Below are 26,948 nucleotides of genomic sequence, written 5' to 3'. Positions count from 1 at the left end.
GGGACGTCATCCCCGATTCCCTCCAGTGGTCATCTGGGCAGTTGGGGCACTTTTTTGGGACTTGTTCGTGAAAAAAAAAAAGGGTCCAAAAAAAGTGACCCAAAATCGCGTTAAAAACACCTTTTTTTTTTTCTCTCGATTATCAGCTACAGACGCCCATCTCTTCTCGCCTGATAACCACACCCCAGTCCCGCCTCCAACACTCCCCCGTCAACTTTATTCGTTTCCGTGACGGAGTGCAGTCGGAAACGCCCAAAATCGGCTTTCGATTATACCGATTTGGGTGCCTTTGCAAGAAAAACGCCCATCTTCCGATTTGGTAGGCGCTTTTCTCTTTCGATTATAAGCTGGAATGTCAGGCGTGCCCTGCATTTGATTTGGGAGGCTCAAAAGAGGGGTGGTGATAACGGTTTTGTTGCGATTGATGCGGAGAAGGCCTTTGATAGGGTCAGTTGGAATTTCCTGTGGGCAGTGTTACAGCGAATGGGCCTGGGAGAGGTTTTTTGCGCCTGGCTAACTGCCTTATATGATCAGCCTAAGGCGCGCATTAGAATTAATGGGGGATATACCAACTTTTTCCCAATAGGGCGTGGGACTAGGCATGGGTGCCCATTGTCCCCTCCTCTATTTGCTCTGTATATGGAACCCTTAGCAGAGATCATACGTCAGCATCCAGGGGTGCGGGGGATAAGGGTTGGAGGGAGGGACCATCGTATTGCTTTGTTTGCGGATGATGTGTTGTTGTATGTGACTAATCCGGAGCATACATTAACCACAGTAGTGGAGATTTTGAGGGAATTTGAGAGCTTTACAGGATTGAAGGTTAATATGGACAAAAGTGAGTTATTGGGGGTTTCATTGTCGGGAGCGGAGGAAAAGAGGTTGGCCGAAAGGTTTGCTTTTAAATGGGCAAGGCATACTATCGGGTACCTGGGAATCCAGGTTCCCAGGGATCTGAGTAGGGTGTTTAGTGCTAATTATGGGAAGCTTGTGGGGCAAATAAGGGGAGAATTGTCGAGATGGAAGGGTTTGTGGCTTTCCTGGTGGGGAAGGATGGCTGTGGTAAAGATGAATATCTTGCCACGGTTGTTGTTTTTGTTTCAGACACTTCCGGTGGAGCTCCCGTGAAAAATGATTAGGAGTTTACAAGGGATGGTGACGCACTTCATTTGGGAGGGTAAGCATCCTAGGCTTGCAGGTAGGGTTTTATGGGGTGATCCTGAGAGGGGTGGTTGAGCAGTCCCAAACATTGAGTGGTATTATTTGGCTGCTCAGGTGAGGATGATTCTGGATTGGGAAATAGGGCACAATAAGTCAGTTTGCCAGGCGGAGCAGTCCTATAGTCCTTTTAGGTCATTGAGTTCGTTTTTGTGGACTACGGAAGGGAAAAGAAGAGTGATGGAGGAGTTTCAGAATCCGTTTATCAGACAGTTGTAGGGAGTGTGGGAGGGTGGTGGTGAATGGAGTTCGCTCGGAGGAGGGAAAGGTGAGTAGTGGAGTGCCTCAGGGATCGGTGCTGGGGCCGATTCTGTTCAATATATTTGTGAGTGACGTTGCCGAAGGCTTAGAAGGTAAAGTTTGCCTATTTGCGGATGATACTAAGATTTGTAACACAGTGGACACCCCGGAGGGAGTGGAAAACATGAAAAAGGATCTGAAAAAGCTAGAAGAATGGTCTAAGGTTTGGCAATTAAAATTCAATGCGAAGAAATGCAAAGTGATGCACTTAGGAAGTAGAAATCCAAGAGGCATATGTGTTAGGCGGTGAGAGTCTGCTAGGTACGGATGGGGAGAGGGATCTTGGGGTGATAGTATCTGAGGATCTGAAGGCGATGAAACAGTGTGACAAGGCGGTGGCCGTAGCTAGAAGGTTACTAGGCTGTATAGAGAGAGGTGTGACCAGCAGAAGAAAAGAGGTGTTGATGCCCCTGTACAAGTCGTTGGTGAGGCCCCACCTAGAGTATTGTGTTCAGTTCTGGAGGCCGTATCTTGTTAAGGATGTAAAAAGAATTGAAGCGGTGCAAAGAAAAGCTAAGAGGATGGTATGGGATTTGCGTTCCAAGACATATGAGGAGAGACTTGCGGACCTGAACATGTATACCCTGGAGGAAAGGAGGAATGGGTGATATGATACAGACGTTCAAATATTTGAAAGGTATTAATCCGTAAACAAACCTTTTCCGGAGATGGGAAGGCGGTAGAACGAGAGGGCATGAAATGAGATTGAAGGGGGGCAGACTCAAGAAGAATGTCAGGAAGTATTTTTTCACGGAGAGGGTGGTGGATGCTTGGAATGCCCTCCCGCGGGAGGTGGTGGAGATGAAAACGGTAACGGAATTAAAACATGCGTGGACCCCTCCGAAGGGACACCACCTTGAATCGGTGGAGGGGCTTCCGTGTTTCAATGACTTAGAGGGCTATGCTGAAGGGTTACCCATATCAGACAGGCCTCTGAGGAGAAACCAGACAAAGAGTGTCCCAAACTGGAGGATCCAAGATGGCGTTGAGGGAGGACGTACGTTAGTTGAGTTACCGTTTTACACCAGAATACCTGAAGAAGTAGGCGCGCTCCCCAGAGAATGGGGAAGAGAAAAGGCAAAGCCGTGGTGTTATCCTCCTCGAACATGGCTGAGGTTCCCACCACTTCTCAGTCTACTTTGGAGAGATTCGGGGTCATAATGTCGGGGATATCGGTTCCTGCTTCGGGGAACAGCAAGGCTTTATCGCCGAATCTCAGTGGAGAGGGAGTGACTTTGAGTCCCCCTGTTGGCATGACCTCTCCAAGACCCGGAAACAGTAACGCTTCGCTATGGAGGTCGACAGTTGAAACGCCCGAAGTGGGTTAGGATTCTCGCGCGATCTGAGGAGGTCCTAGCGCAGCATTGACGCCGGATAATAAACCAACTGGGGGATTGAGAGTGAGCTCTTCCCCCCCCACAAAGATATCTGGAGCAGTTTCTGTGGAGAAATTGGACTCTGTGAAGCCAAAAATGTTATAATGGACGCACTGTGGGAAGTGCTGCAGAGAGTGAATAACTTTCTTCTTCAGATGTCAAAAATTTTTCAGGAATAAATATGTGATTAATCAATATTTATCTACCAAAGTGGAAGTCCAAGATATAAAAATAGACTTTGATTACAGAAATGGTTTCTCTACGAAAATCAGTTAATTTGCTAATGAAGGACAGACATGTTTCTTGTAAAAAAAAAATTTGGAATTTCTGGAGAACCAATTAAGGAAAAATAACTTGAATGATAAATTTTCCTAAAATATCCTATATATAGAGTTATATTATTAGTGACTTTCGTCTTTGATTTAGATAGGAACAATGTTTTGAAATTGTATTTCTGACACATGGTTGATATTTTTTTGGGTTCAAAGATAAATATATTTCCTGACTTATCAAGGGAGTCGCAGACTGGAAGGTGTGAATTCTTGGCTTTTATGCCAAGAATCATTGCCCTAGGTGGGACCTTCCTAGAGCGATTCCCTTGTAAGTGTTTTATTTCCTTATTACTTATTTGTTGAACCCAAGAAATTACAAGAGTTTGTGGAGTTAAAAGAACAGATGAAGAATCCTCTGCAGCAGCTTTCTTTAGTTACCACTGTACCGGCTGCAATTACCGATTAACCTTCCTCCCTCAAAATATGAATTGTAAGATTAGCCATTTTGTGTTTTTCTTATTTTCTTTGAGATTGTTTTCCTGATCTTGGATCCCCCAATTGTGGACAATTATTATAATATTGATGAGAGAAAATGTTTTCTTTTTCTTATATATTAATTTCTGTATTTCCTTACATTTATGTGATAAATGTGAATGTAATTAAGTAAAATGATCAATAAAAAAAAATAAATAAAAAAATAAAACATGCGTGGGATAAACATAAAGGAATCCTGTGCAGAAGGAAGGGATCCTCAGGAGCTTAGCCTAGAATGGGTGGCAGAGCTGGTGGTTGGGAGGCGGGGCTAGTGCTGGGCAGACTTATACGGTCTGTGCCGGGGCTGGTGGTTGGGTGGCGGGGATAGTGCTGGGTAGACTTATACGGTCTGTGCCAGAGCTGGTGGTGGGAGGCAGGGATAGGGCTGGGCAGACTTATATGGTCTGTGCCCTGAAGAGGACAGTACAAATAAAAAAGTAGCACATATGAATTTATCTTCTTGGGCAGACTGGATGGACCGTGCAGGTCTTTTTCTGCCGTCATCTACTATGTTACTATGTAGGTAGTTAGGCGGAGGTGGGGGCAGAGGGATCAGGTATCTACTCTAACTTCCCTGAGGTGGGAGCCGAAATTTGGGACAGGGAGGGAGAACGCCACATTTGGGAGGTGGGAAAGATTGGGGCTGATAAGCTTTTGTAGTGTGCTGCATGGGGGTACAGTGAAGAGTTTTGAGGAACTGAGTTCCATGTACGGTTTGACAGAGGGAGATGGGTTTTTATATTTGCAGATTCAACATTTTGTAGGGTCTTTGGGGTGGAAAGGGGGCAATCCACAGGAGAGAGAAGGCCTGGAAAATGTGTGGATAATTTTGCAAAAAGTCCCAAGGCCTATTTCAGTGCTTTATAGATTTTTCAGGGGTAGTGATCCTAGGCCATTTACTTTTCAGGGGGAGTGGGATCGGGATTTACACTATGCATTCTCGGAGCACGAGGGAGATTTGTGGGGAGGTGTACAAGGCTTCCATGTGTGTATTGGTGCAGGAGAATGCTTATATGGTTTTAACTAGATGGTACTACACACCGGAGAGGTTACAGAAAATGTACCCAGGGGGTATGGGGTTGTGTTGGAGGTGTGGGACACAAAAGGGGTAATTTCTGTATATTTGGTGGACTTGTCCGAGGGTGGTGGTGTTCTGGCAAGGGGTTATGCAAGCGCTGGTTAAAATAACCGGACAGTCATTAGTTTGTGGTTCTAAGGAATGTTTGTTGGGCTTGTATAATGAAAGGGGATCCTGGGTGATTAGTAGATGGCTCAGATGGGGGTATGCTGCAGCTAAATGTCTAATAGCCCAGAGGTGGAAAAATTCAGATCCACTGACTTTGGGAGAGTGGAAGAGTAAACTGAGTCAGCTTATACATATGGAACGCCTCACGGCATGTCGTAGGGAGGGGTTAAAGCGACATAAAGTGGGGGTGGGATTGTTTGCAGAAAAAAGTACGAGACATTTGTTTATGATGTAATGTTACCGGAAGTGTTGTTAGGGGAGGGAGGGAGGAGGGGTTAGGGAGGTATGGGAGGTTGAAGGCCCCTGCATGGGTGAATATGAGCAGGTTGTGCTTTTGGTTATATTTGCTGTTTGCATATGTGTTTGCTGATTATGCTAAATCAATAAAAACATTTAAAGTAAAAAAAAAAAAACCTGGGTGACACTGAGGCATACTTGGTGGAGAGAGAGTTCTTGAGTCACTAAGACATTCATTGTGAGGTGGCAGGGCAACAGAGATACAGAATAGGGGAAAAAGTAGGGATATAAAGAAATTTTTAAAAAAGCCCTAAGGGTTTCAACTTCTGAACTTCTACCCTCTCAAGAATAACATACTGGATGTTATTAGTAATTATAGATTCTCATTAACAAAATATGTGCCTGAGTCAGTTTAAGAGAGTATGCTATTATTGTAACCCATATATGATTTGGAATTTCTGTGAGTCACCATGTTGTCTTACTCTCACTTCTAGTTCCAGTGTGACAGCTGCACAGCTGCCGGAGTCGCTGCCGCAGCAGGTTTTGCAGAAATCTCTCTCCAATTTACAGAAATCGACTCAACTGATCAGTCAGGAGGTGGGTAAATGGTGCCATTTGCTATAGTTAGCTCTCCCATTTGCTTATTGATTTCCTTTTTACTTGCTTTTACCCAAGATGCCTCACAGGTCTTCAAAAATGAATGATAATTTCCTTAGCATCCAGCTGCATCATTGTGATGATTAGGTTGTGTATCTCTTTCCTTCTAGGTAGAGAAACTGACTTTTCCAAGTGACATCACTGGAATAAGGGCTACTGCTACTACTTGCGTACGATGTACAAAGCACTGAACAAATTATGTTCAAATTTGTTTATTGAATTATACAAAGAACAACAACCAAACAGGCAAAGAAACACATATGTAAAACACATGCTATACAATCAATCTATGACCCACCAATAACAATACGAAACAATACGAACAACCCTTACCCTGGCCGAACCCGTCCCACCCTCCCCACTCCCCCCAGTGATGAACAAGGTGAGTAAACCAGATGAAAGGTGCCACAGGAACAGCAAACCCGTAGGAGACAATATGGTATATAGTATTTGGACAAAAGGTTAATCCACTCACATAAAAAAAGAAAAAAAAAGCATCACAGTTAGAAAACACCCCCACCCAGCCTACCCAATCTCCTCCTTACCGATAACCTCCGATAAATATTACCTACCCCTCCTCTCCCCTCCCCCCCTACTCATTGTAGTCTAAAAGAAAACTCCTAGTCTTAGAGAAATACCTAATGTATGTCCCTGAATCCGTTTAAGACTAAACTGCGAGTTCTGGATGCTAAGATAAAAAGGTAACAGCTCCATACCAAAAGAAATACTCTTTGGGACTCATTTTCAAAGCTCTTAAGACTTACAGAGTTCCACAGATTACTATGTAAGTCTAAGTGCTTTGAAAATACACCTCCTTGTCTCTTTAAGGTCCATTTCGCACTTGATGACTACCAAAGTATTAAAGCAGCAGTTCCCAAACTGCGCCACGGCACCCTGGTATGTCGCAGTGAACTCTCACGGGTACCATGGCAAATCATGACCTCCCTCCTGCCGCCAACCGAATCTAGTCAGCAATCCCCCAGCCACCAACAATCCAGCATAGCTACCTACTTTCCCTTCTTGCAGGTCTGGAATCTACCTCTTCGTCCTTCTCTCACTGCTGCTGCAGTGCTTGCAGCTTACGTTTACAGGGTGTCTACAATTCACACAGGCCCTGTGGAGACTTTCCTCTGCTGCGTCCAGCCCTCACAACAGGAAGTTGCATCAAAGAAGACTGGACGTGGCAGAGAGAAGGCCCCGGAGTGCCTGTGTGAATCGCGGATATTGTTCTGTTCTGCATCTCAAGCATGTCATCAAGTTTCTGCAAAGTGAGCATTTTTGAGTGGAGACCTTGCATTCAGTGATGACAGCAGTGCAGCCAGGAGAGTTTCTGACCTCCCTGGATCTCAAGGAAGCATATCTTCATGTTCCCTACTGGTCTGCCCATCAACCCTTTCTGTGGTTTACTGTGTTGGGGAGGCATTTGTAGTTCTGGGGGATGCCTTTTGGCCTTGCTACAGCTCCCAGAACTTTTCCAAAGTCGCGGTGGTCATGGCTCATTTGTGGCGAGAGGGAATCCGGTCGTGGCTCATTTGTGGCGAGAGGGAATCCGGTCGTGGCTCATTTGTGGCGAGAGGGAATCCGGTCGTGGCTCATTTGTGGCGAGAGGGAATCCGAGTTCTTCCCTTCCTTGACCTGGACCTCTTCTGTTCAGGACAGCCATCTGGCCACCTCCAGAATGATTCATATTCTGCAGTCGGTAGATTGCGTGATCAATTTCCCCAAGAGCCGTTTGGTGCCAGCTTAACACGAATAGAGTGGCTACACTCTAGTAAAGTGAAACTGAATCCAGATAAATCAGAGCTGCTTGTTTTTGGCCGTGTATCTGTGCCTGCCTTCCCAGTCCCAACTTCAGTATGCCATCCCAGTTGTGGACTCCGTTAAACTCAGTGTGACTTTTGATAGCTCCCTCTCATTTACAGAGTACATTTTCAACGTAATATGGGCCAGTTACTTTAAGCTCTGTATAATTTATCCAACCCAGCACCTATTTACTGACCCGGCACTTCATATCATTATCCGTTCCCTGGTTATTTCTCCGATTACTGCAATGCACTATTGCCTGGGGTCAGAGTTCAGGAACAGCGCCAGTTGTAATGTGCATAATTCAGCTGTACGGTTGTTGACAAACTCTTAAATTTGATCATGCAACTCCACTACTTTATCACGAACACTGGCTGCCGATATCTTATCGTACCTCTTACAAGCTTACTTTATTGACTTTTAAGATACTTCACTCTGTGCAACCCCCTTATTTGTCTCGCTTATTCCATTTACACCATCCAGACTCACTGACTCTAAATCTATTAGTCATTGCTTCCGTTAAGCGTATTCGTTTAGCATTTACGTGTTTCAGGATCTTGAATAGGAATGGACCATGGTTCTGGAACTTGCTTCCACTGCACCTTTGTCTAGAAGCTAGTCTTGATAGTCAAATCTGTTCTGAAGATACTTGTTAGGGACTGAAACACCCTCTTACTCCTCTTTAGCCCTGTGTTGTAGGTGCCTGAGGCAGCTCATTGGGGCTGCAATTAAAGCAACTGTGACTGCACACATGGGATTATTTTCAGGTGTGTTGTTCCATGGGCTAGGGCTCACATGCGTCCTCTTTATCAGGCTCTGCTGTCCCGTTGGTCTCTGCTGTCCCATTGGTAATAATCCTGTCTGTCTCAGGATTATTACGTACATATCTCCTAGGCTCCACAAGTGAGAGGTAGCATGTTGTGGTAGCTCCATTCGAGCATCCTCTGTCAGGGGGTTTCTCTGTCCTCCCCACTTTGGATAGTGATGGTGACCAATGCCAGCATGTCAGGCTGGGGTGCACATTGCCTTGCCAGCAATTCTCAGGTCTTTGGACCAAGATGGAGTTTAGTTGGCCTGTCAACCACCTGGAACATGCGGTGTTTTGGAAAGCACCTGTCCTTTTAGTCCATCCTAGAGGTCAGGCAGGTGTGGATTCTGTCAGACAGTCTCACAACAGTGGCTTATATCAACAGGCAGGGGGGCACTTGCAGTATGCAGCTGGCGATGGAGGCCCCCCTGCTGCTCTCCTGGGCGGAAGCACATTTTGCTTCAACTTCCTGCAGCACATGTTGCGGGATCTCTGAACGTCCAGGTGTACTATTGAGCAGACACTGGGATTTGTCATTGGAGGTGTTCAACCTTGTGACAAAAAAGTGGGGTGTTCCGGTGTTGGATCTTATGGCGACTTGGCAAAATGGCAAAGTTCCCAGATACTTGAATTCTTAAACTTGAATTCTCAACCAGGTCACCTCCCCCTCTCCTTCCCTTAGTCCATTCTATCAACCCTCCAACCCCTGCCTCCTTTTCTTCCTTTTCTGAAATAACAAGAGGAAACTACACATCTTCTTTCCTCCTCGAAACTAACTACCTGTTCCTCTGATCCTATTCCCACCCATCTACTTAACACTCTCTCTCCTACTGTCATCCCTTTTATCTGTCATATCCTCAATCTTTCACTTTCCACTGCGACTGTTCCTGATGCCTTCAAACATGCCGTACACACCACTCCTTAAAAAACCTGTCCTTCCAACTATCTCCCCATCTCCCTCCTCCCTTTCCTATCCAAGAAACTTGAACGTGCTCTTCAACGCTGTTGCCTTGACTTTCTTTCATCTCAAGCTATTCTTGATCCACTTCAATCTGGCTTTCGCCCCCTTTATTCAACTGACACAGCGCTTGTTAAAGTCTCCAATGATCTGTTCCTGGCCAGATCCAAAGGTTGTCTATTCTATCCTCATCCTTCTCGATCTATTTGCTGTTTTTGACACTGTTGATCACAGCCTACGCTGTCCTCACTTGGATTTCAGGGCTCTGTTCTTTCCTGGTTTTCTTCTTATCTCTCCCAGTGTACCTTTAGTGTATACTCTAGTGGATCCTCCTCTATTTTTATCCCATTGTCAGTTGGTGTACCTCTGGGATCTGTCCTGGGACCTCTTCTTTTCTCCATCTATACTTCTTCCCTTGGTACTCTGATCTCATCCCATGGTTTTCAGTATCATCTTTACGCTGATGACTCCCAGATCTACCTCTCCACACCAGAAATCTCAGCAGGAATCCAGGCCAAAGTATCAGCCTGCCTGTCTTGACATTGCTGCCTGGATGTCTCAACGCCATCTGAAACTAAATATGACCAAGACTGAGCTTTTTATCTTTTCCCCTAAACCAACCTCTCCTCCTCCCCATTCTCTATTTCTGTGGATAACACTCTCATCCTTCCTGTCTCATCAGCTCGTAACCTTGGGGTCATCTTCAACGCCTCCCTCTCTCTCCTTCTCTGCACATATTCAGCAGACTGCTAAAACCTGTCTTTTCTTTCTCTATAATATCACCAAGTTTGCCCTTTCCTTTCTGAGCACTCTACCAGAACCCTCATCCACACTCTTATCACCTCTCGCTTAAACTATTGCAACTTGCTTCTCACAGGTCTCCCACTTAGCCATCTCTCTCCTCTTCAATCAGTTCAAAATTCTGCTGCATAACTAATATTCCGCCAGGGTTGTTTATGCTCATATTAGCCCTCTCCTCAAGTCACTTCACTGGCTTCCTATCTGTTTCCGCATACAGTTCGAACTCCTCTTATTGACCTATATGTGCATTCACTCTGCAGCTCCTCAGTACCTCTCCACTCTCATCTCTCCCTACATTCCTCCCCGGGAACTCCGTTCACTGGGTAAATCTCTCTTATCTGCACCCTTCTCCTCCACTGCTAACTTGAGACTCCGTTCCTTTTATCTTGCTGCACCATATGCCTGGAATAGACTTCCTGAGCTGGTACGTCAAGCTCCATCTCTGGCTGTCTTCAAATCTAAGCTAAAAGCCCACCTTTTTGATGCTGCTTTTAACTCCTAACCCTTATTCACTTGTTCAGAACCCTTATTTTATCATCCTCACTTTAATATTCCCTTATCTCTTGTTTGTCCTAATTAGATTGTAAGCGCTGTCGAGCAGGGACTGTCTCTTCATGTTCAAGCGTACAGCGCTGCGTACGTCTAGTAGCGCTATAGAAATAAGTAGTAGTAGATTCTTCAGCAGACGGGAACGAGTATGGATCAGAAGGGTTGATACTCTTCTGCAACCGTGGCTGCTGACAGCCATTTTTTCTTCCCTGGCCCATGATAGGGAGGGTCCTTCGACATTCAGATCCAGTGATTCTGATTGTTCCAGATTGGCCTTGGAGGCCTTGGTTTGTGGATCTGGTTCAACTGTTGGTAGACCAGCCTTTTTAGCTTCCTCTTTGTCCAAACCCGATAGAGGATCCGTCCCCCTTTACTCGGAGGAAGTCATTGCTATGCTGCTTCAAGCAAGGAATAGATCTACCTCTATGGCTTATGCTAGGACCTGACTTTTGAATCTTGGTGTTTGGAAAGGGCAGTGTCTCCCTTTCATGCTTCCTAGCCGCATACCTTAGTCTTCTTTCAGGGCGGGCTTAAGAAAGGGCTCACCTATAATTCCCTCAGACTGCATGTGGCGGCTCTGACTGAGTTTCAGGGTCGAAATCAGAATTCTTCCCTGGCCGCACATCCTGATGTCTGTTTGTTTTTTTTTTTATTTGAAAAATAGTTTTATTTAGTCACATTGTTCCTAAATACATACACATAATAAGCGAACTGCTGTACCACAAATAATAATAAAGTGAACTGCAATACAACCACTTGAAAACATAATGACTTATCTCCCCCCCCCCCCCCCCCCCCCCTCCCTTTATGGCTGAATACTCTGTACTGTGATTGCAGTAGTCCATAAGCGTTCCAAGTGTGCCCACTCTTCCGCTGCAGGGTCAAATCTACCCCTCCGTCTGTCCGTCAGCTGCTCAAGCCCCATTAGAGTTCGAAGCCTCGTTTTCCACTCTAGAACCGTAGGGCCCACTCTCTGCTTCCAATGGGCTGCTATTTCCAGTTTCGCAGCTGATAAGCTTAGTCTTTTTAGCCGCTTCTGCCATTTCTTGCCCCTTTTATTTCCCCACCCCAGTAGGCACCACTTAGGTTCTGCAGGAAATTGTGTGTCCAAAATAGAGGTCAGGTACAAAGTTATTTCTTCCCAAAAGGTACGTATTAGAGGGCAAGACCACCACACATGTATAAAACTCCCGATGTCATTATCACATCGCCAGCACCTGTCTGAAGCACCAGCATACATTCGTTTTAGCCTATCTGGCGTATAGTACCATCTGCTTAAAACTTTGAAGGCATTTTCCTTTATCAATACACACACAGATGCCTTTTTTACCTCCATGCATATCCTTTCCCATTCCTTCACATTCAGTTCACAATGCAGATCGCCCTCCCAAGCCTTCATATAAGGTAATTTAGTCAGCGTGCTACCTCTCATATAATTATATAACCTTGAAATGCCTCTCCTCCCCACCTCCAGTGTAACCCAGATGTTTTCTAGGGGTTCCCGTTCCCTCGGGTCTGCACGCAACCACCCCTGTTTGCTCATATAATGTTTGACTTGCAAATATGCATAGTTATCGGACTCCCGCAGGTCAAACTTCCTTCTTAATGTCTCAAATGACCTTAGTGTACCATCTGACATTAAGTCTCGGAATCTCCGCAGGCCTTTTCTATACCATTCATGAAACGTACCCCCTACTTCTCCAGCTGGGAACTCGACCTCATGAATAATATAAGCCAGTGTTGAGGTTTTAACTCCTTTTTTAAATTTGCGTTTCAGCACATCCCATGTATGTAACAGGTGCCCTATAAATGGGTTGTCCGTTCCCCCCCGGGAGGCGCACATCTTTCCCGATCCCCACATTCCCCTTTCTAAATTACACCTAGGCTCCAATTGTTGCTCTAACATCACTATTGGTGCCCTGTCTCCCTTGCTCCATTCCGCCACTTGTTTTAATTGTGCTGCGTGATAGTACCACGTAATGTTGGGCATCCCCCTCCCCCCTTCCTCCACTCCGCTCCACATAATTCGCTTAGATAGCCTCGCCCTTTTCTCTCCCCAAGCAAAATTTGACATATCAGATTGTAATCTGTTCAGGGTACCCGAGGGAATTTCCAATGGCAGCGTCTGGAAGAGGAATAGCAGCCTAGGAAGTAGGTTCATCTTAATAACTGCTATTCTGCCCCACCATGAAAGCAGCCCATTTTTCCATCTACTTAAATCTGCTCTAAGTTCTCTAATCAAGGGAACATAATTAATTCCATATAAAGACCCAAGATCCCGCGGAAGCCTTATCCCAAGATAGCGAAAGCTCTCTCTGGCTTGCCTAAAGGAGAATCTGGTTAATATTCTCTTCAAATCTTGAGTGTGACCCGTAATACCCAACACCTCGGACTTGTCATAATTAACTTTAAATCCAGATATTCCCCCAAATGCTCTGAGCTCCATACATATATAATGTAGGGTCTCTTCCGGGCGACTTACATAGAATAGAATATCATCGGCGAATAACGCCACTTTATGCTCTTGAGCGCCCACCACAATCCCCTCAATGCTGACCGTCTCCCTAATCCTCTGCGCCAGCGGCTCAATTGCCAAAGCAAAGAGCAAGGGCGACAGGGGGCAGCCCTGACGTGTACCACGCTGTATCCGAAATTGATCAGAGTATCCCCCATTGACTTTTATACGAGCTTTTGGTGTTGCATACAGCCCCTTAAGCCATGTCAGTACCCCTGGGCCAAACCCCATATACTCCAACACCTCCCATAAATAATACCACTCCACCCGATCAAAGGCCTTTTCTGCATCTGTGGTCAAGAGTACAAAATCCCCACCTCGACGTTGGGCCTCCCATATTATGTTTAGAGATCTCAGTATATTATCCGCTACTTGCCTATGCGGGACAAAACCTGATTGATCCTCGTGGATTAATTGGGGCAGATATTTATTAATCCTCTCCGCCATGGCCTTCGTCAATATTTTAATATCTATATTTATAAGAGATATAGGCCTATAGGATGCACACAGTGTGGGATCCCTCCCCTGTTTGGGAATCACCGAGATTCCCGCTTCATACATACTCCCCGACAGCGCCCCTGATGTGAAGCACTCATTCCCTACCCTTATCAACAGCGGTCCTACTTCCTTGCTCATTAACTTGTAAAATTTAGCCGTGTACCCATCGAGTCCCGGCGCTTTCCCACCCTTTAATCCTCTAATAACTCTCTCTATCTCTTCTAATGATATGGGCTTGTCCAAAAAGTCTCTTTGTGTCTCGGTTAATTTCCGCAACCCCAACCCACTTAAATATTCTTTAATCCTTTCCCCGGATTCCCCACTTTCCTTAGTGTACAAAGCTTCGTAAAATTGGGCAAACCGATCCCTAAGCTCTTTATCTTGATATAATACTGTGTCCCCCTCTCCCTTAAGTTTCATTATAGTATTGCCCACCCGTCGCCGGCGGAGGCAACGCGCCAACATCCTTCCAGATTTATTACTATATTCAAAAAACTTTTGCTGAACTAACTTTCTGTGGAAATCCAACTGTTTTATTTGAATGTGATGTAAATCAGCTCTACATTCCCTCAGTTCTGAAAGTGTTTCCGGGCACTGACCACCCTGATGTTGGGCCTCCAGGGTCGCTAGTCTTTGTCTTACCTCAAGTTCCCGCTTTTGCCCATCCCTTTTCCTTTGACTGCCTTTTTTTATCAAATGTCCTCTCACCACGGCCTTAAGAGCGTCCCAAAGCGTCCCCTCTGTCACATCCCCCGTGTCATTGTAAACTAAATATTCTTTTATCACCCTCCGAACTTCTTCACAGTCCTCTACTGAGTCAAGCAGAGATTCATTCAGTCTCCAAAAGGTATGACCTTTTTCTCTCCCCAAACCTCTCCAGGAAGCCCAAATAGGGGCGTGGTCCGATATATGGATACTCCCTATATTAGAGTCTCCAACCTCCCCCCAGATATTACGGGAGCCCCAAATTGCATCAATCCTAGTGTATGTTTGTTGGGCGTGCGAATAGAAGGTATATGTCCTCTGCCCAGGGTGCTGCAATCTCCAAACATCTATCAAATCCATGTCCCTGACCATATTCAATAATTTAGTCGTATTCGCCGAAACTCCACCCTTTTTCTTTCCCTTAGAGTGGTCTAGATCCGCTAAAGCCCAATTGAAGTCCCCTCCTAGAATCACTTCCCCTCTCACAAAATTGGTTAACTCTAGTCTTAATTTTTCAAAGAATGCACCTTGTCCTTCATTGGGTGCATATATATTAACTAATGTGATCTGTTGTTCATTAATCTTCCCCGTGACCGCAATACATCGTCCCTGGTTCTCCAGGAAGGTTTGCTCATGTACAAAAGGTACCCTTTCTTTAATATAAATTGCCAGACCTCCCTTTTTCCCCCCTCTAGGGTCTGTCAATATATAGTTCTGACCCAGGTTTTTATATTGAATAAGCCGTACATCTTTCCTTTGAATATGTGTCTCCTGCAACATAATAATGTCCCACTGCATTTTAAGTATCTCCCTACTTACAATACTTCTTTTTTCAGGTGTATTCAAGCCATTTACGTTCCATGAACCCACTGTGATCCCACCCTTTTTCCCCCCACCCCTCCCCCCTCCCCCCACCCCTTCCCCTCAACTGGCCGCTACCATAAGCTGCCAAATTACCCCTAAGAAAGTGTCGTCTCCTGGGGATCCCGACCCCCCTTATATCCCCCTCTCAATCAGTACTACCCCCTCCCTCATTCATTCCTTATATATTCTATCTTCTTCATACTTCTATGAGCAATCAAACATTACCAACATGGTATCACTTACTACAGATGGTCCAATGACCAAACTTTACACACTGGCATTAGCCCCTTTACTTTGGTCCATTCAAGTGTCCGCTTGCTGCTCCAAGCCACGCTCCTTCCTCGCTTTGCTTTTGCTGTTGCCCCTTTTCTCCTGCTGGAGCCATCTGCCTGGGCTTGAAATGTTCTCTCCATTGCCTTCCTTAGCAGGAACTCGTAGCTCCTCCGGAAGGTCTGTGCATCCCATGTTCTCCAGGATTTTCCTTGCTGCAACCGGATGTTGTATTTTCCTTGTCTGATTTCCCACCGTGACCATAAGACCATTAGGGAAAATCCATCTGTAGCGCAGACCAGCCTTTTGCAGATATCTCGTCACTTCGCGGAATTCCCGCCTCTTTTGTAAAGTAGATTTCGCCAGATCTTGGTAGATCTGAATTTTGTTGCTTTGCCATTGTATGTCACCCAGGGTACGAGCTTTCCTCCATATAGACTCCTTCACCTGGAAGTCGTGGAAGCAGGCAATAATATCCCTGGGGTTCTCCCCCCGCTGCGGTCCCAGACTCCGGTGTGCTCGGTCAATTTTAATTTCAGTCTTGTCTGTACTTTCCTGGGGGTCTCTCCCTTGACTTAGAATAAAGTGGCAAATTTCCTCCACCACTTTCATAGCTTCCATGTATTTGGCCTCCTCTGGCACTCCTTTGAAACGCAGATTTCCCCTTCGAGAGCGGTTCTCTAGATCTTCCATCCTGATCTCCATTTCCTCTCGCCTCTGTTTCTCCTCTTTGGTTATTTTTTCCAGGCTCTGCACCCCCGCCTCAATCTCCTCCAGGCGTTCCTCAGTCTCGCCCACGCGGTTACCAATGTCTTTTACCTCTTCACGAAGTTCTTTAACCGCCGCGTGAATACTATTTCTAGTATTAATCATCTCCGATTTCAACTCCTGGAACCATTTGATAATTTCGCTCCTCTCAAGTTCCACCTCGCTCCGTTCCTCGAGTTCATTATCAGACTCTGGATCCTCCGGCGCCATTTTGTTTTCGCGCTGAGGCTGCGCTGCCGGCGCTCTGCTTCCCGCTTTCGCCGATTCGGCCGTGAACTTAAATTTTGAAAGTTTCTTTCTTGCTGCCATATAGTCCGGTAAGTTCAACTCAACTTTTACGAGAATAAAATCCGTCTAATGTGGGGATTTAACTGCTATTTTCGGCGCGTCCCCGCGGAGCTCCAAATTTGAGCTACCGTTCACATCGGTGACGTCACTTCCTCCATCCCTGATGTCTGTTTGTTAAAGGGGGTGAATCATCTCAAGCCGCCTTTTCACCACCCTTATCCTCAGTGGAATCTTAATGTGGTCCCCTCTTCAGTGGGTGCCCTTTGAGCTTCTTCGGAAGGCTACACTCAAGGAACTTACCTTGAAAAAAACTTATTTCTCATGGTGATTACTTCTGCTCGGCGGATTTCTGAGCTTCAAGTGCTTTCTTACCGGGATCCTTTCCTGCATTTTATTGAGGCTGACATCTCCATTCATATTGTGCCGCCGTTTCTTACTTTCATATCAACCAGCCTTTGTTTCTCTCTTCTTTCACCAAGGAAGACTCTGGAAAGGACTTTGATTTGTTGCTTGATGTCCGTCTAGCGCTTTTTTGTTACGTGCCTTTCTGATCACCTTTTTTGGTTGTTCACAGGGCAAAATCGGGGAAACATGGCATCAAAGTCAACCATTGCACATTGGATTAAGGAATCTATTGCTACAGCTTATGTTTTGTCAGAGAAAGAGCCTCTGACTGCTCTCTGCTTATACTAGCAGGGCTGTTTCAATGTCGTGGGTGGAATCTTGGGCATATTCTTTAGAAGAAATATGTAGATTGACTACATGGTCCTCTCAGTATACCTTGTCCAAGCACTATCACTTGGCTGTTTCAGTACGTTCTGATGCCACTTTTGGGGCATCTATTCTTTCCACAGGTGTTTCTGCTTCCTGCCCTACTTGAGGACTGCGTTGCTACATGCTACAAGTTTCTGGATTCATCTGCTGCTGATAAGGAAAAATTATGTCTTTCCTGATAATATTTTTTCCTTTAGTCACACAGATGAATCCAGTCTCTGGCTTTCTCTCTGTGGGGTTTTGTTTCCCTGGTTAGGTGGTTGGATTTGTTGCTAATGTTGTTTCATGTTCAATTTTCAGTTCTGTGAGGAAGGAGAAGTTTGCTGTACATACTAATTTCCTTCTGCTTTGCTATGAGATACTGACTGAATAAGAAAGAGTTCAGTTCTGTTGTCCTCTATCTCCAGTTGCTGGAAGATGATCACAACCCACAAGTTTCTGGATCCATTTGCTTGTGACTAAAGGAAAGAAAATTATCTCGTAAGAGAGGCTAGGGCTTTTCAGCTTGGAGAAGAGACGGCTGAGGGGGAGACATGATAGAGTTATATAAAATAATGAGTGGAGTGGAACAGGTGGATGTGAAGCGTCTGTTCACGCTTTCCAAAAATAGTAGGACTAGGGGGCATGTGATGAAACTACAGTGTAGTAAATTTAAAACAAATCGGAGAAAATGTTTCTTCACCCAACGCGTAATTAAACTCTGGAGTTCGTTGCCAGAGAACGTGGTGAAGGCGGTTAGCTTGGCAGAGTTTAAAAAGGGGTTAGACAGTTTCCTAAAGGACAAGTCCATAAACCACTACTAAATAGACTTGGGGAAAAATCCACAATTCCAGGAATAACATGTATAGAATGTTTGTATGTTTGAGAAGCTTGCCAGGTGCCCTTGGCCTGGAGTGGCCGCTGTCGTGGACAGGATGCTGGGCTCGATGGACCCTTGGTCTTTTCCCAGTGTGGCATTACTTATGTACTTATGATATATCCTCCATCTGTTGGTAGGAAGGAAATACAGACAAATTGTCAGGATGGTGCAGTAGGACTAAAGGAAAGGTAATTTAATAGGTATGACATAAATGTCACTTTATTAAAAAAAAAAAGGGATGGAGAGAAAAGGTGCATTATCTCCGAGGACATGCAGGCTGCTTGTTCTCATATGTGGGTCGACGTCTGCGTTGGCCCAGGAATCGGCATTTTGCAAGCAAAATATAAAAAAAAGTTTTGCCAGAGTTTTGGTGCCCGCGCCGCGCCGCGTTCCCTCAGTTTTCTTTTCTCCACGTTGAGGTGCGGTAGATTCTTCTGCGCTCCTCTCAGGCCCGGTAAAGAGTCTTCAAAAGGTTTTTGGCTTTTTGCCTTATTTTACTTTATTTTATTTACAATTCTACAGTTAAAAAAAAAAAAAATAAGGTTCCCGTAGTTTCTTTTACTTTTGTCCACCTTTTAAAGTTTCCTTTCTTTTCTGGGCGGCCGGGTTATTCCCTTATTTTTTGTGCCTTTTTTCTTATAACAGACACAATCGCATCTTTTGATTTCGCCGAAGCCGTTTTTCCTTCCACGCCATCAAAGACACCCAGCGGCTTCAGACATTTTACTCTGTGCACCCCGGACCATCTCCGGTACGGATACCCACGCCTGGTGTATCCAGTGCCTTGGGCCCGACCATAGCCCAGCTGCTTGTAGTCTGTCTTCTTTTTTTTTTTTAATTCTTTATTTATCATTTTTAAATTACAAGCCTTCATAACGCTTGAAAAGGAAAATCAGATATAAATAAAACAAAATTACAGAAAATATTTTAGTTCCAGAAACATAATTATGCATCCTAAATTAGACCACAAATTGGAGGGGAGAAGAGCCATTTTCACACGGGAGATCTGTATGCAAAAAAAAAAAAAAAAAACAAACCTAAGAAATGCTTAACAGTTTTATCCACTTATAATCATTCCATTTCTCCATAAGGTCAATACTGCTACTATCCAACAGGCTTCATGACAATTTTTTCAATTCTATAAATTGCTTCAAATGAACAGGGTTAAAGAAAACATATTTTACACCCAAATATTTTAAATTGCATTTACATGGGAAACTTAAATTAAAAGTAGCCCCCAGCGCCAAGGTAGCTGGTCTCAATGCTAGAAAATCTTTTCTCTTGATTTGTGTAGATTTAGTAACGTCCGGGAAGACCCAGATCTTTTGTCCATAGAATGGAAGTTGTAAGTTCCTTAAAGCTAGTTTCCTAACCAGTTCCAAATCCTGCTGGAATACAAATGAGACCAACAATGTTTGCCTATTTGTTATTGAAGACAAAGATGTTTCCAACAGGTCTGAGACATTGAGATCTCCTTGAGGCTGTTGAGAAATTTGTGAAGATCCACTTGGTTTTTTTGTGGGTAGGTAATATATTTTATTAAGAGGAGGAATATTCTCAGAGGTAAATTTTAAATTTTCCATCAAATATCTCTTGAATATGTCCAAGGGGGAATACACCTCAGTACAAGGAAAATTTAACAATCGAAGATTTAATCTTCGGTTGTAGTTTTCAAAGTATTCCAACCTATTATATATCTGTGTATTGTCCTGAATCAATTTCGATGTTACCTCTTTCATTTTGACAGTATCAGCCTCTAAAAGATTTACTTTCTCAGTCAACTCGTTACTCATGGTTGCAAATGCAGTTTTTAAATTCTGTAAATTTTCAGATAAATTGTCAATCTTGCCTGTTGAAGTCTTCACAGAGTTGTCCAAACGCTGGAGCACGTCCCATATTGCCTCCAGTGTAACCTTTGCAGTTGGAGCCTTAGATGTTTGGGGCTTCCCTTGCAGGGGCTCAAGGCCCTTCGACTCCGTTGTCGTGGGAGATCCAGGAAGTACTCCGATTTGCTGACCCAGTGGCAGATTCGTTTCCCCGACTTCCGAGGTCGACAATTCACTCGCAAATTCGAGTACCTCCGGCTGCAAAGGCGGGAGTTGCGTCGGGGGAGACAACGATGTGTCGATTCCCTGGATCTTGGCGCCTCCCTGCGTCGAAAGATCAGCGGGACCTCCTGACTCTGTTAAAGTGGATTGCCGCGTAAGGAACAGCTCCATGGACTGCTGGGCGGGTGTTGAAGTTAGGGAGGGCTGGGTCCTCACCCTTACGATCCCTTTTCTCTTGCTATGAGGCATAACAACCAAAACTTTGAAGGAAAAATTCTTTCGAAGAAATTTTTAGCAAGAGGAATTATAAATTCCAGCAGCAATGGGCTACTCACTGGCGCGAGCAGTTGGTGCTGCCGCCATCTTGCTCCGCCCCCCAACGTAGTCTGTGTCTTCGTATGAAGAAACGGACCCAAGCGTCTCGAGAAGCCCAATGAGAAAAGCTTTTTGGGGCTTGGTCCGGTCCTTCGACATCGGTACCGAGGTCGGCGGCATCGATGTCGGGAGCGGAGGTAATGGCTGCTGAAAGACCTATTTGCGCTGGGAGCAGTGAGGCATCGAGTGGGTCTCCACCTGCCTCGAGGCCTCCTGCTATGCAGGCCCCCCCCCGGACTGACCTTCGTCGTACCTGGCCCCTAGGAGGCGTGAAGATTCCACATCCTCATCGGTACCGAGGAGTCTTGATGACGTGCGTCGAGCGAAGGCGAAGAAGCACCGTCATCGTTCTCCTTCAGCACACGGTGCCGGGAACTCTGGGGTGTCGAGGGATTTGGCACTTGAGAAGTATCTGCACCCAGGGGATCGCTCCCCCTCTATTCAGGAGGTGCCGATGCATCTGTCTTCTGGCAGCCCAGTACCTGCTCCCGAGCTTCGACAGATTCTGCCACCGGCTCCTTTACCGACCCCGCAGCCTTGTCCGACGGAGGCTCTCGAGCGCATCAGGGCCCTGCTTCCAGAACTTCTGGAAGGATTGCTGCACCAGTCTGCTTCGGTGTCGGGGGTGCTTGCGCCTTCTGTACTGTCTGCTGCAGTGGCATCTGGCCCTTCGCCTGTGGTGAAGTCCCTGACCTCGTTGCTGCCTGCGGCATCGGTGTTGGCTGCCACCCAGGTCGACTCTTTTTCGACGTCGGTGGAGGAAGTTTCACCAGAGTCCAGGCGCATCGAGGACGTCGTTCCTCAGCGTCGAGGCAGGCTCAGTTTCGGACTGCTCCGAGGGATGTCTTTTCGGATACTGAAGATGAGTGTTCGTGGGAGGAAGAGGAAGATCCCAGGTACTTTTCTTCTGACAAGTCCTATGGGATTCCCTCTGAACCTTCCCCTCCACCAGAAAGGAGACTTTCTTCACCGGAGAGTCTGTCCTTTACCTCCTTTGTCCGGGAAATGGCTGCGGCTATTCCCTTCCCTATGGAGGTTGAGGATGAGCCCAGGGCTGAGATGCTCGAGGTCCTGGATTATCCTTCTCCGCCTAGGCAGGCTGCAACGGCTCCTTTGCATAATGTACTGAAGGAAGTCCTTATGTGAAACTGGTCATTCCCTCTGTCTAATCCTGTGATCCCGAAAAAAACTGAATCCCAGTATCGGATCCAGTGAGCCTGGATTGATGAGGTCTCAGCTACCTCACAGTTCCATGGTGGTGGACTCCACCCTCAAAAGAGCCAAGAGCACTAGGGACTATGCCTCAGCGCCCCCAGGTAGAGAATTTAGAACCTTGGACTCTTTTGGGAGGAAGATGTATCAGGCCGCTATGCTCGCTGCCAAGATCCAAACATACCAGCTCTTCACGAGCATCACTTGCGGAACTCGGTGAGGCAACTGTCCAGCAGGCTGAGCCTTTTCGCCAGGTGGTCAGGCAGCAGAAGGTGTGTCAAATTCCTGGCCAGGGGTACGTTTGACACGTTTGATGTAGCATCCAGGATCGCTGTCCAAGGTATAGTGATGCGCAGACTCGCATGGTTGCGTGTCTCTGACCTGGTTCATTCGGTCCATTAGTGGATGGAGGATGTTCCTTGCCGGGGGAATAACCTTTTTGGTGAGAAAGTTGAGGATCTAGTTGACCAGATCAAGAAGTACAATGATGCTATGGATTCTCTCTCCCGCCGGGCGTCTTCTACTACCTCCTCATCTAGGAGGTTTTTTGGAGGGAAGAGGAGTGCTCCCTATTCCTATAATAGGCGTAGGTACACTCCTGCTTCTCGGTAGCCTGTCCAGGCTCAGTCCCAGTGCGCTCGTTCTCGTCAACAGCGTGTGCCTAAGGCCACTGCGGCTCCCCACAAAAGCAAGGGATGGGCTTTTGACTGGCTCCAGTTCAGCATAGCCTCAGTAAACGTGCGCATACCGGACGACTTGCCGGTTGGAGGGAGGTTAATGTTTTTTCACCAAAGGTGGGTTCATATAATCTCCGACCGGTGGATTCTTCAAATAGTCCGGTTAGGATACACACTCAATCTGGAATCCAAGCCTCCAAATTGCCTACCGGGAGCTCAGTCCTACAGCTCCCAGCACAAGCAGGTACTTGCAGAGGAACTCTGCTCTTCTACAGGCCCAAGTGGTCGAACCCGTTCCACCAGGGGAAGAAGGGCTGCGATTCTAGTCCAGGTACTTCCTTGTGCAAAAGAAAACGGGGGGGGGTGCGTCCCATCCTAGACCTAAGGGCCCTGAACAAATTTCTTTTTTGAGAAAAGTTCAGGATGATTTCCCTGGGCACCCTTCTTCCATGATTCAGGAAAATGATTGGCTATGCTCTCTGGACTTAAGGCTGCTTACACACACATCTCAATATTTCCAGCTCATACTTCGATTTCGGCTGGGAACACAGCACTTTCAGTACCATGTACTGCCTTTTGGCCTGGCGTCTGCTCCCAGAGTGTTTACAAAATGCCTAGCTGTAGTTGCAGCATCGCTACGCAGGCTGGGAGTGCATGTGTTTCCTTATCTCGACGATTGGCTGGTGAATAGCACCTCGAAGGAAGGTGCTCTGGAGTCCATGTGAATGACTATTCAGGTGCTGGAGATACTGGGGTTCGTCATCAATTATCCCAAGTCCCATCTCACCCCAGTCCAAAAATTGAAATTCATTGGAGCTCTGCTGGACACTTAGACAGCTCGAGCTTATCTTCCCGAGGCAAGGGCGGACTCCCTGGTGTCCATGGTTCGAGCGTCTCAGCAGGTCACGGCTCGGCAGATGTTGAGGCTTCTGGGGCACATGGCCTCCACGGTACATGCTCCACGCCCATGGCATGCCTACGTATGAGATCAGCTCAATGGACTCTAGCTTCCCATTGGTTTCAAGCTGTGGGGGATCTAGAGGATGTAATTCACCGAATTTCAAAATTCTCTTCAGTGGTGGACGATTTGATCCAATTTGACCATGGGGCCACCATTCCAAGTTCTTCAGCCACGAAAAGTGCTGACGACAGATGCATCTCATCTGGGGTGGGGGGCTCATGTAGATGGGTTCCACACTCAGGGAGTCTGGTCCTTTCAGGAAAGAGGTCTGCAGATCAACCTCCTGGAACGCTCTAAGGGCTTTCAGAGATCAGCTGTCCAACTGAGTGATTTTAATTCAGACAATCAGGTTGTCACATTTTACACCAACAAGCAGGGGAGCACCGGATCTCGCCCTCTGTGTCAGGAAGCCGTCCAGATGTGGCTTTGGGCTTGCTGTCACGGCATGTTACTCCAAAGCAACTTATCTGGCAGGCGTAAACAACAGTCTGGCCGACAGGTTGAGCAGGATAATGCAACTTCACGAGTGGTCACTGAACATGGGCGTAGTCCGCAGGATTTTCCGAGCGTGGGGCACCCCCTCAGTGGATCTTTTTGCCACTCAGATCAATCTGAAGGTCCCTCAGTTCTGTTCCAGGCTTCAGGCCCACGACAGACTAGCGTCAGATGCCTTTCTCCTACATTGGGGAACAGGCCTTCTGTATGCGTATCCTCCCATACCTCTAGTAGGTAAGACTTCGCTGAAACTCAAGCAGGACTGCGGAACCGTGATCCTGATTGCACCTTTCTGGCCACGTCAGATTTGGTTCCCTCTTCTTCTGGAGTTGTCCTCCGAAGAACCGTGGAAATTGGAGTGTTTTCCAACCCTCATCGCGCAGAACGAAGGGTCGCTTCTACATTCCAGTCTCTGGCTCTCACGGCCTGGAAGTTGAGAGCTTAGAATTCGCCTCCTTGTGTCTTTCAGAGGGTGTCTCCCGAGTCTTGTTTGCTTCCAGAAAAGATTCCACGAAGAGGTGTTACTTTTTCAAATGGAGGAGGTTTGCTGTCTGGTGTGACAGCAAGGCCCTAGATCCTCTTTCTTGCCCTACACAGACCCTGCTTGAATACCTTCTACACTTGTCAGAGACTGGTCTCAAGACCAACTCTGTAAGAGTTCACCTTAGTGCAATTAGTGCTTATCAGTGCCGCGTGTAGAGGGTAAGCCTATCTCTGGACAGCCTTTAGTTGTTCTCTTCATGAGAGGTTTGCTTTTGTCAAAGTCCCCTATCAAACCTCCACCAGTGTCATGGGATCTCAACGTCGTTCTCACCCAGCTGATGAAAGCTCCTTTTGAGCCCTGAATTCTTGCCATCTGAAGTACTTGACCTGGAAGGTCATTTTCTTGGTGGCTGTTACTTCAGCTCTTAGAGTCAGTGAGCTTCAGGCCTTAGTAGTACATGCACCTTATATCAAATTTCATCACAACAGAGTAGTCCTCCTGTAGACTCCTCCCTTCTTCTGTAGGGCACGGCCTCCTCCCAGGTGCAGCACCAGGGCACAGCACATATACCACACTGGTTGAGCAAAAATCCCTTTTTATTGTAGTTCCAATTCTCTCCAATACAGGAGTGCTGTTCACTGGGCGCTTCCCCCTTTAAACTTAGGGGAAACAATTCTGAGGTCCTCAGCTTTTAGCAAGTGCAACTTCAAAACAGAAATCCACAATCCCCAAAATATCGGAGCACAAAACAGATGAGCTGAGATCCCTCTCTCAGCCAGCAAACCTCGGTCAATTCCCCCCCTCCCCTTCCCTCCAAATAAAGGTTCCTTTATTTTCAAGTGTTCTACAGTTAGTAGTCTTTGACTTCCACAAAGTCCAACTCAGTTTCTCTCCTTAGTCAGGAACCACAGTACTTTGATTCTCAGACTGAGCAGTGCCCCACCCCTCTGCACAGCAACAAACACTCTGTGGCCTCCCACACTCCTCTCTCCAACAGTTGTAAAAAGTCACTTATCTTTAACTCTCCAGGTCCATCTGTTCCTCCTCATAGGATGCAACTTCAGGGAGATCGGATCCACTCTCCTCCCATTCCATGTCCTTTTTCTCCTCACCACAGATCTCCTCCAGTCCTCTATTTCTCAAAGACTTCAGGAAGGCGGCTCTCTCTCTCACAGGTGGCAGGAATTACATACTGCTTCCTAATCCAGGGAAACTGGTCCTCTTGGTTCCTGCTCCCCCTCCTGGCCGCTGGCGTTTCTGCATCCCCCTTACTGCTGATGCTCGGGCCCGCTCCCGGTAAGGAAATCCTATCCAGTTTTTGGGTCCCACCCCCTTCCCTGCTGGCTTCTGGGTACGATAGTTCATCGAATACACTACACTCCTAAACTGCCTAGATCCAGACCCAGGAATTTACCCAGCTGACAGGATCTGGACTGAATTCACAATACTATCGGAAGTTCTTATCTCACAAACGCTTAAAAGTTTCGCTAAATCTCACTGCAAATTAGACATATGCCCAAACAACCTCATGAAGTCGACCCCTCAACAATTTATAACAGACCTAACAAATCACGTGAACTATATGCTACAAAATGGACTCTTCCCAAGGGAGAAAGGTAAAATCTTACTCACCCCTATACCCAAGGATGCAAAGAAAAATGCTAATGAACTAACGAACTATAGACCAGTAGCATCTATTAATTACCAAAATAACAGAAGGCATGGTGACCAATCAACTCACAGATTATCTAAACAAGTTCTCAATATTACACGATTCCCAGTCAGGATTTCGCTCTAATCACAGCACTGAAACCGTAATAGTCACGCTCATGACTAAACTCAAACAACTGATAGCAAACGGCAATAATATTCTACTGTTACAATTCGACATGTCAAGCGCATTTGACATGGTTGACCATGGAATTCTATTACACATCCTCGAATACTTCGGAATCGGAGGCAAAGTTCTCAACTGGTTCAAGGGATTCCTAACTTCACGCTCATATCAAGTGACTTCAAATTCGACTACATCAGCTACATGGACACCTGAATGCGGAGTTCCACAGGGATTCCCCCTCTCACCGACCATATTCAACCTAATGATGACACCCTTGGCCAAACTACTATCGAATCAGAACTTAAACCCATATATATACGCTGATGATGTAACGATCTTCATCCCATTCAAACAAGATCTAAGGGAAATCTCCAATGAAATCACGCAAAGCCTACATATCATGAATTCCTGGGCAGATGCATTTCAGCTGAAACTTAACGCAGAGAAAACCCAATGTCTGGTACTCGCCTCGCAATACAACAAGAATAAATTTACCACCATCAACACACCGAAGCTAAATCTACCAGTTTTGGACACCCTAAAAATTCTTGGAGTCACC

At 46.2% G+C, this 26,948-nt stretch overlaps 1 protein-coding gene across 6 annotated transcripts in view; it reads left to right on the top strand.

The window, feature by feature from the left end:
• PRRC2B (proline rich coiled-coil 2B) overlaps positions 1–26,948 on the top strand; it is a 353,949-nt gene that overhangs the window by 65,720 nt on the left and 261,281 nt on the right. For all 6 annotated transcript variants that reach the window (XR_003942611.1, XM_030207802.1, XM_030207800.1 and 3 more), the window contains exon 4: positions 5,678–5,780. Coding sequence is in view for 5 of the 6 variants with exons in the window: in XM_030207802.1 (XP_030063662.1) it covers positions 5,678–5,780 (103 nt within the window). In the remaining variant the exon portion in view is untranslated. The remainder of the gene's footprint in view (positions 1–5,677; positions 5,781–26,948) is intronic.

Source organism: Microcaecilia unicolor, chromosome 6, assembly GCF_901765095.1.
Source record: "Microcaecilia unicolor chromosome 6, aMicUni1.1, whole genome shotgun sequence".
NCBI lineage: Eukaryota > Metazoa > Chordata > Amphibia > Gymnophiona > Siphonopidae > Microcaecilia > Microcaecilia unicolor.
Note: the sequence above shows the minus strand (reverse complement) of the source record. Positions and strands in the feature narration are given on the sequence as shown.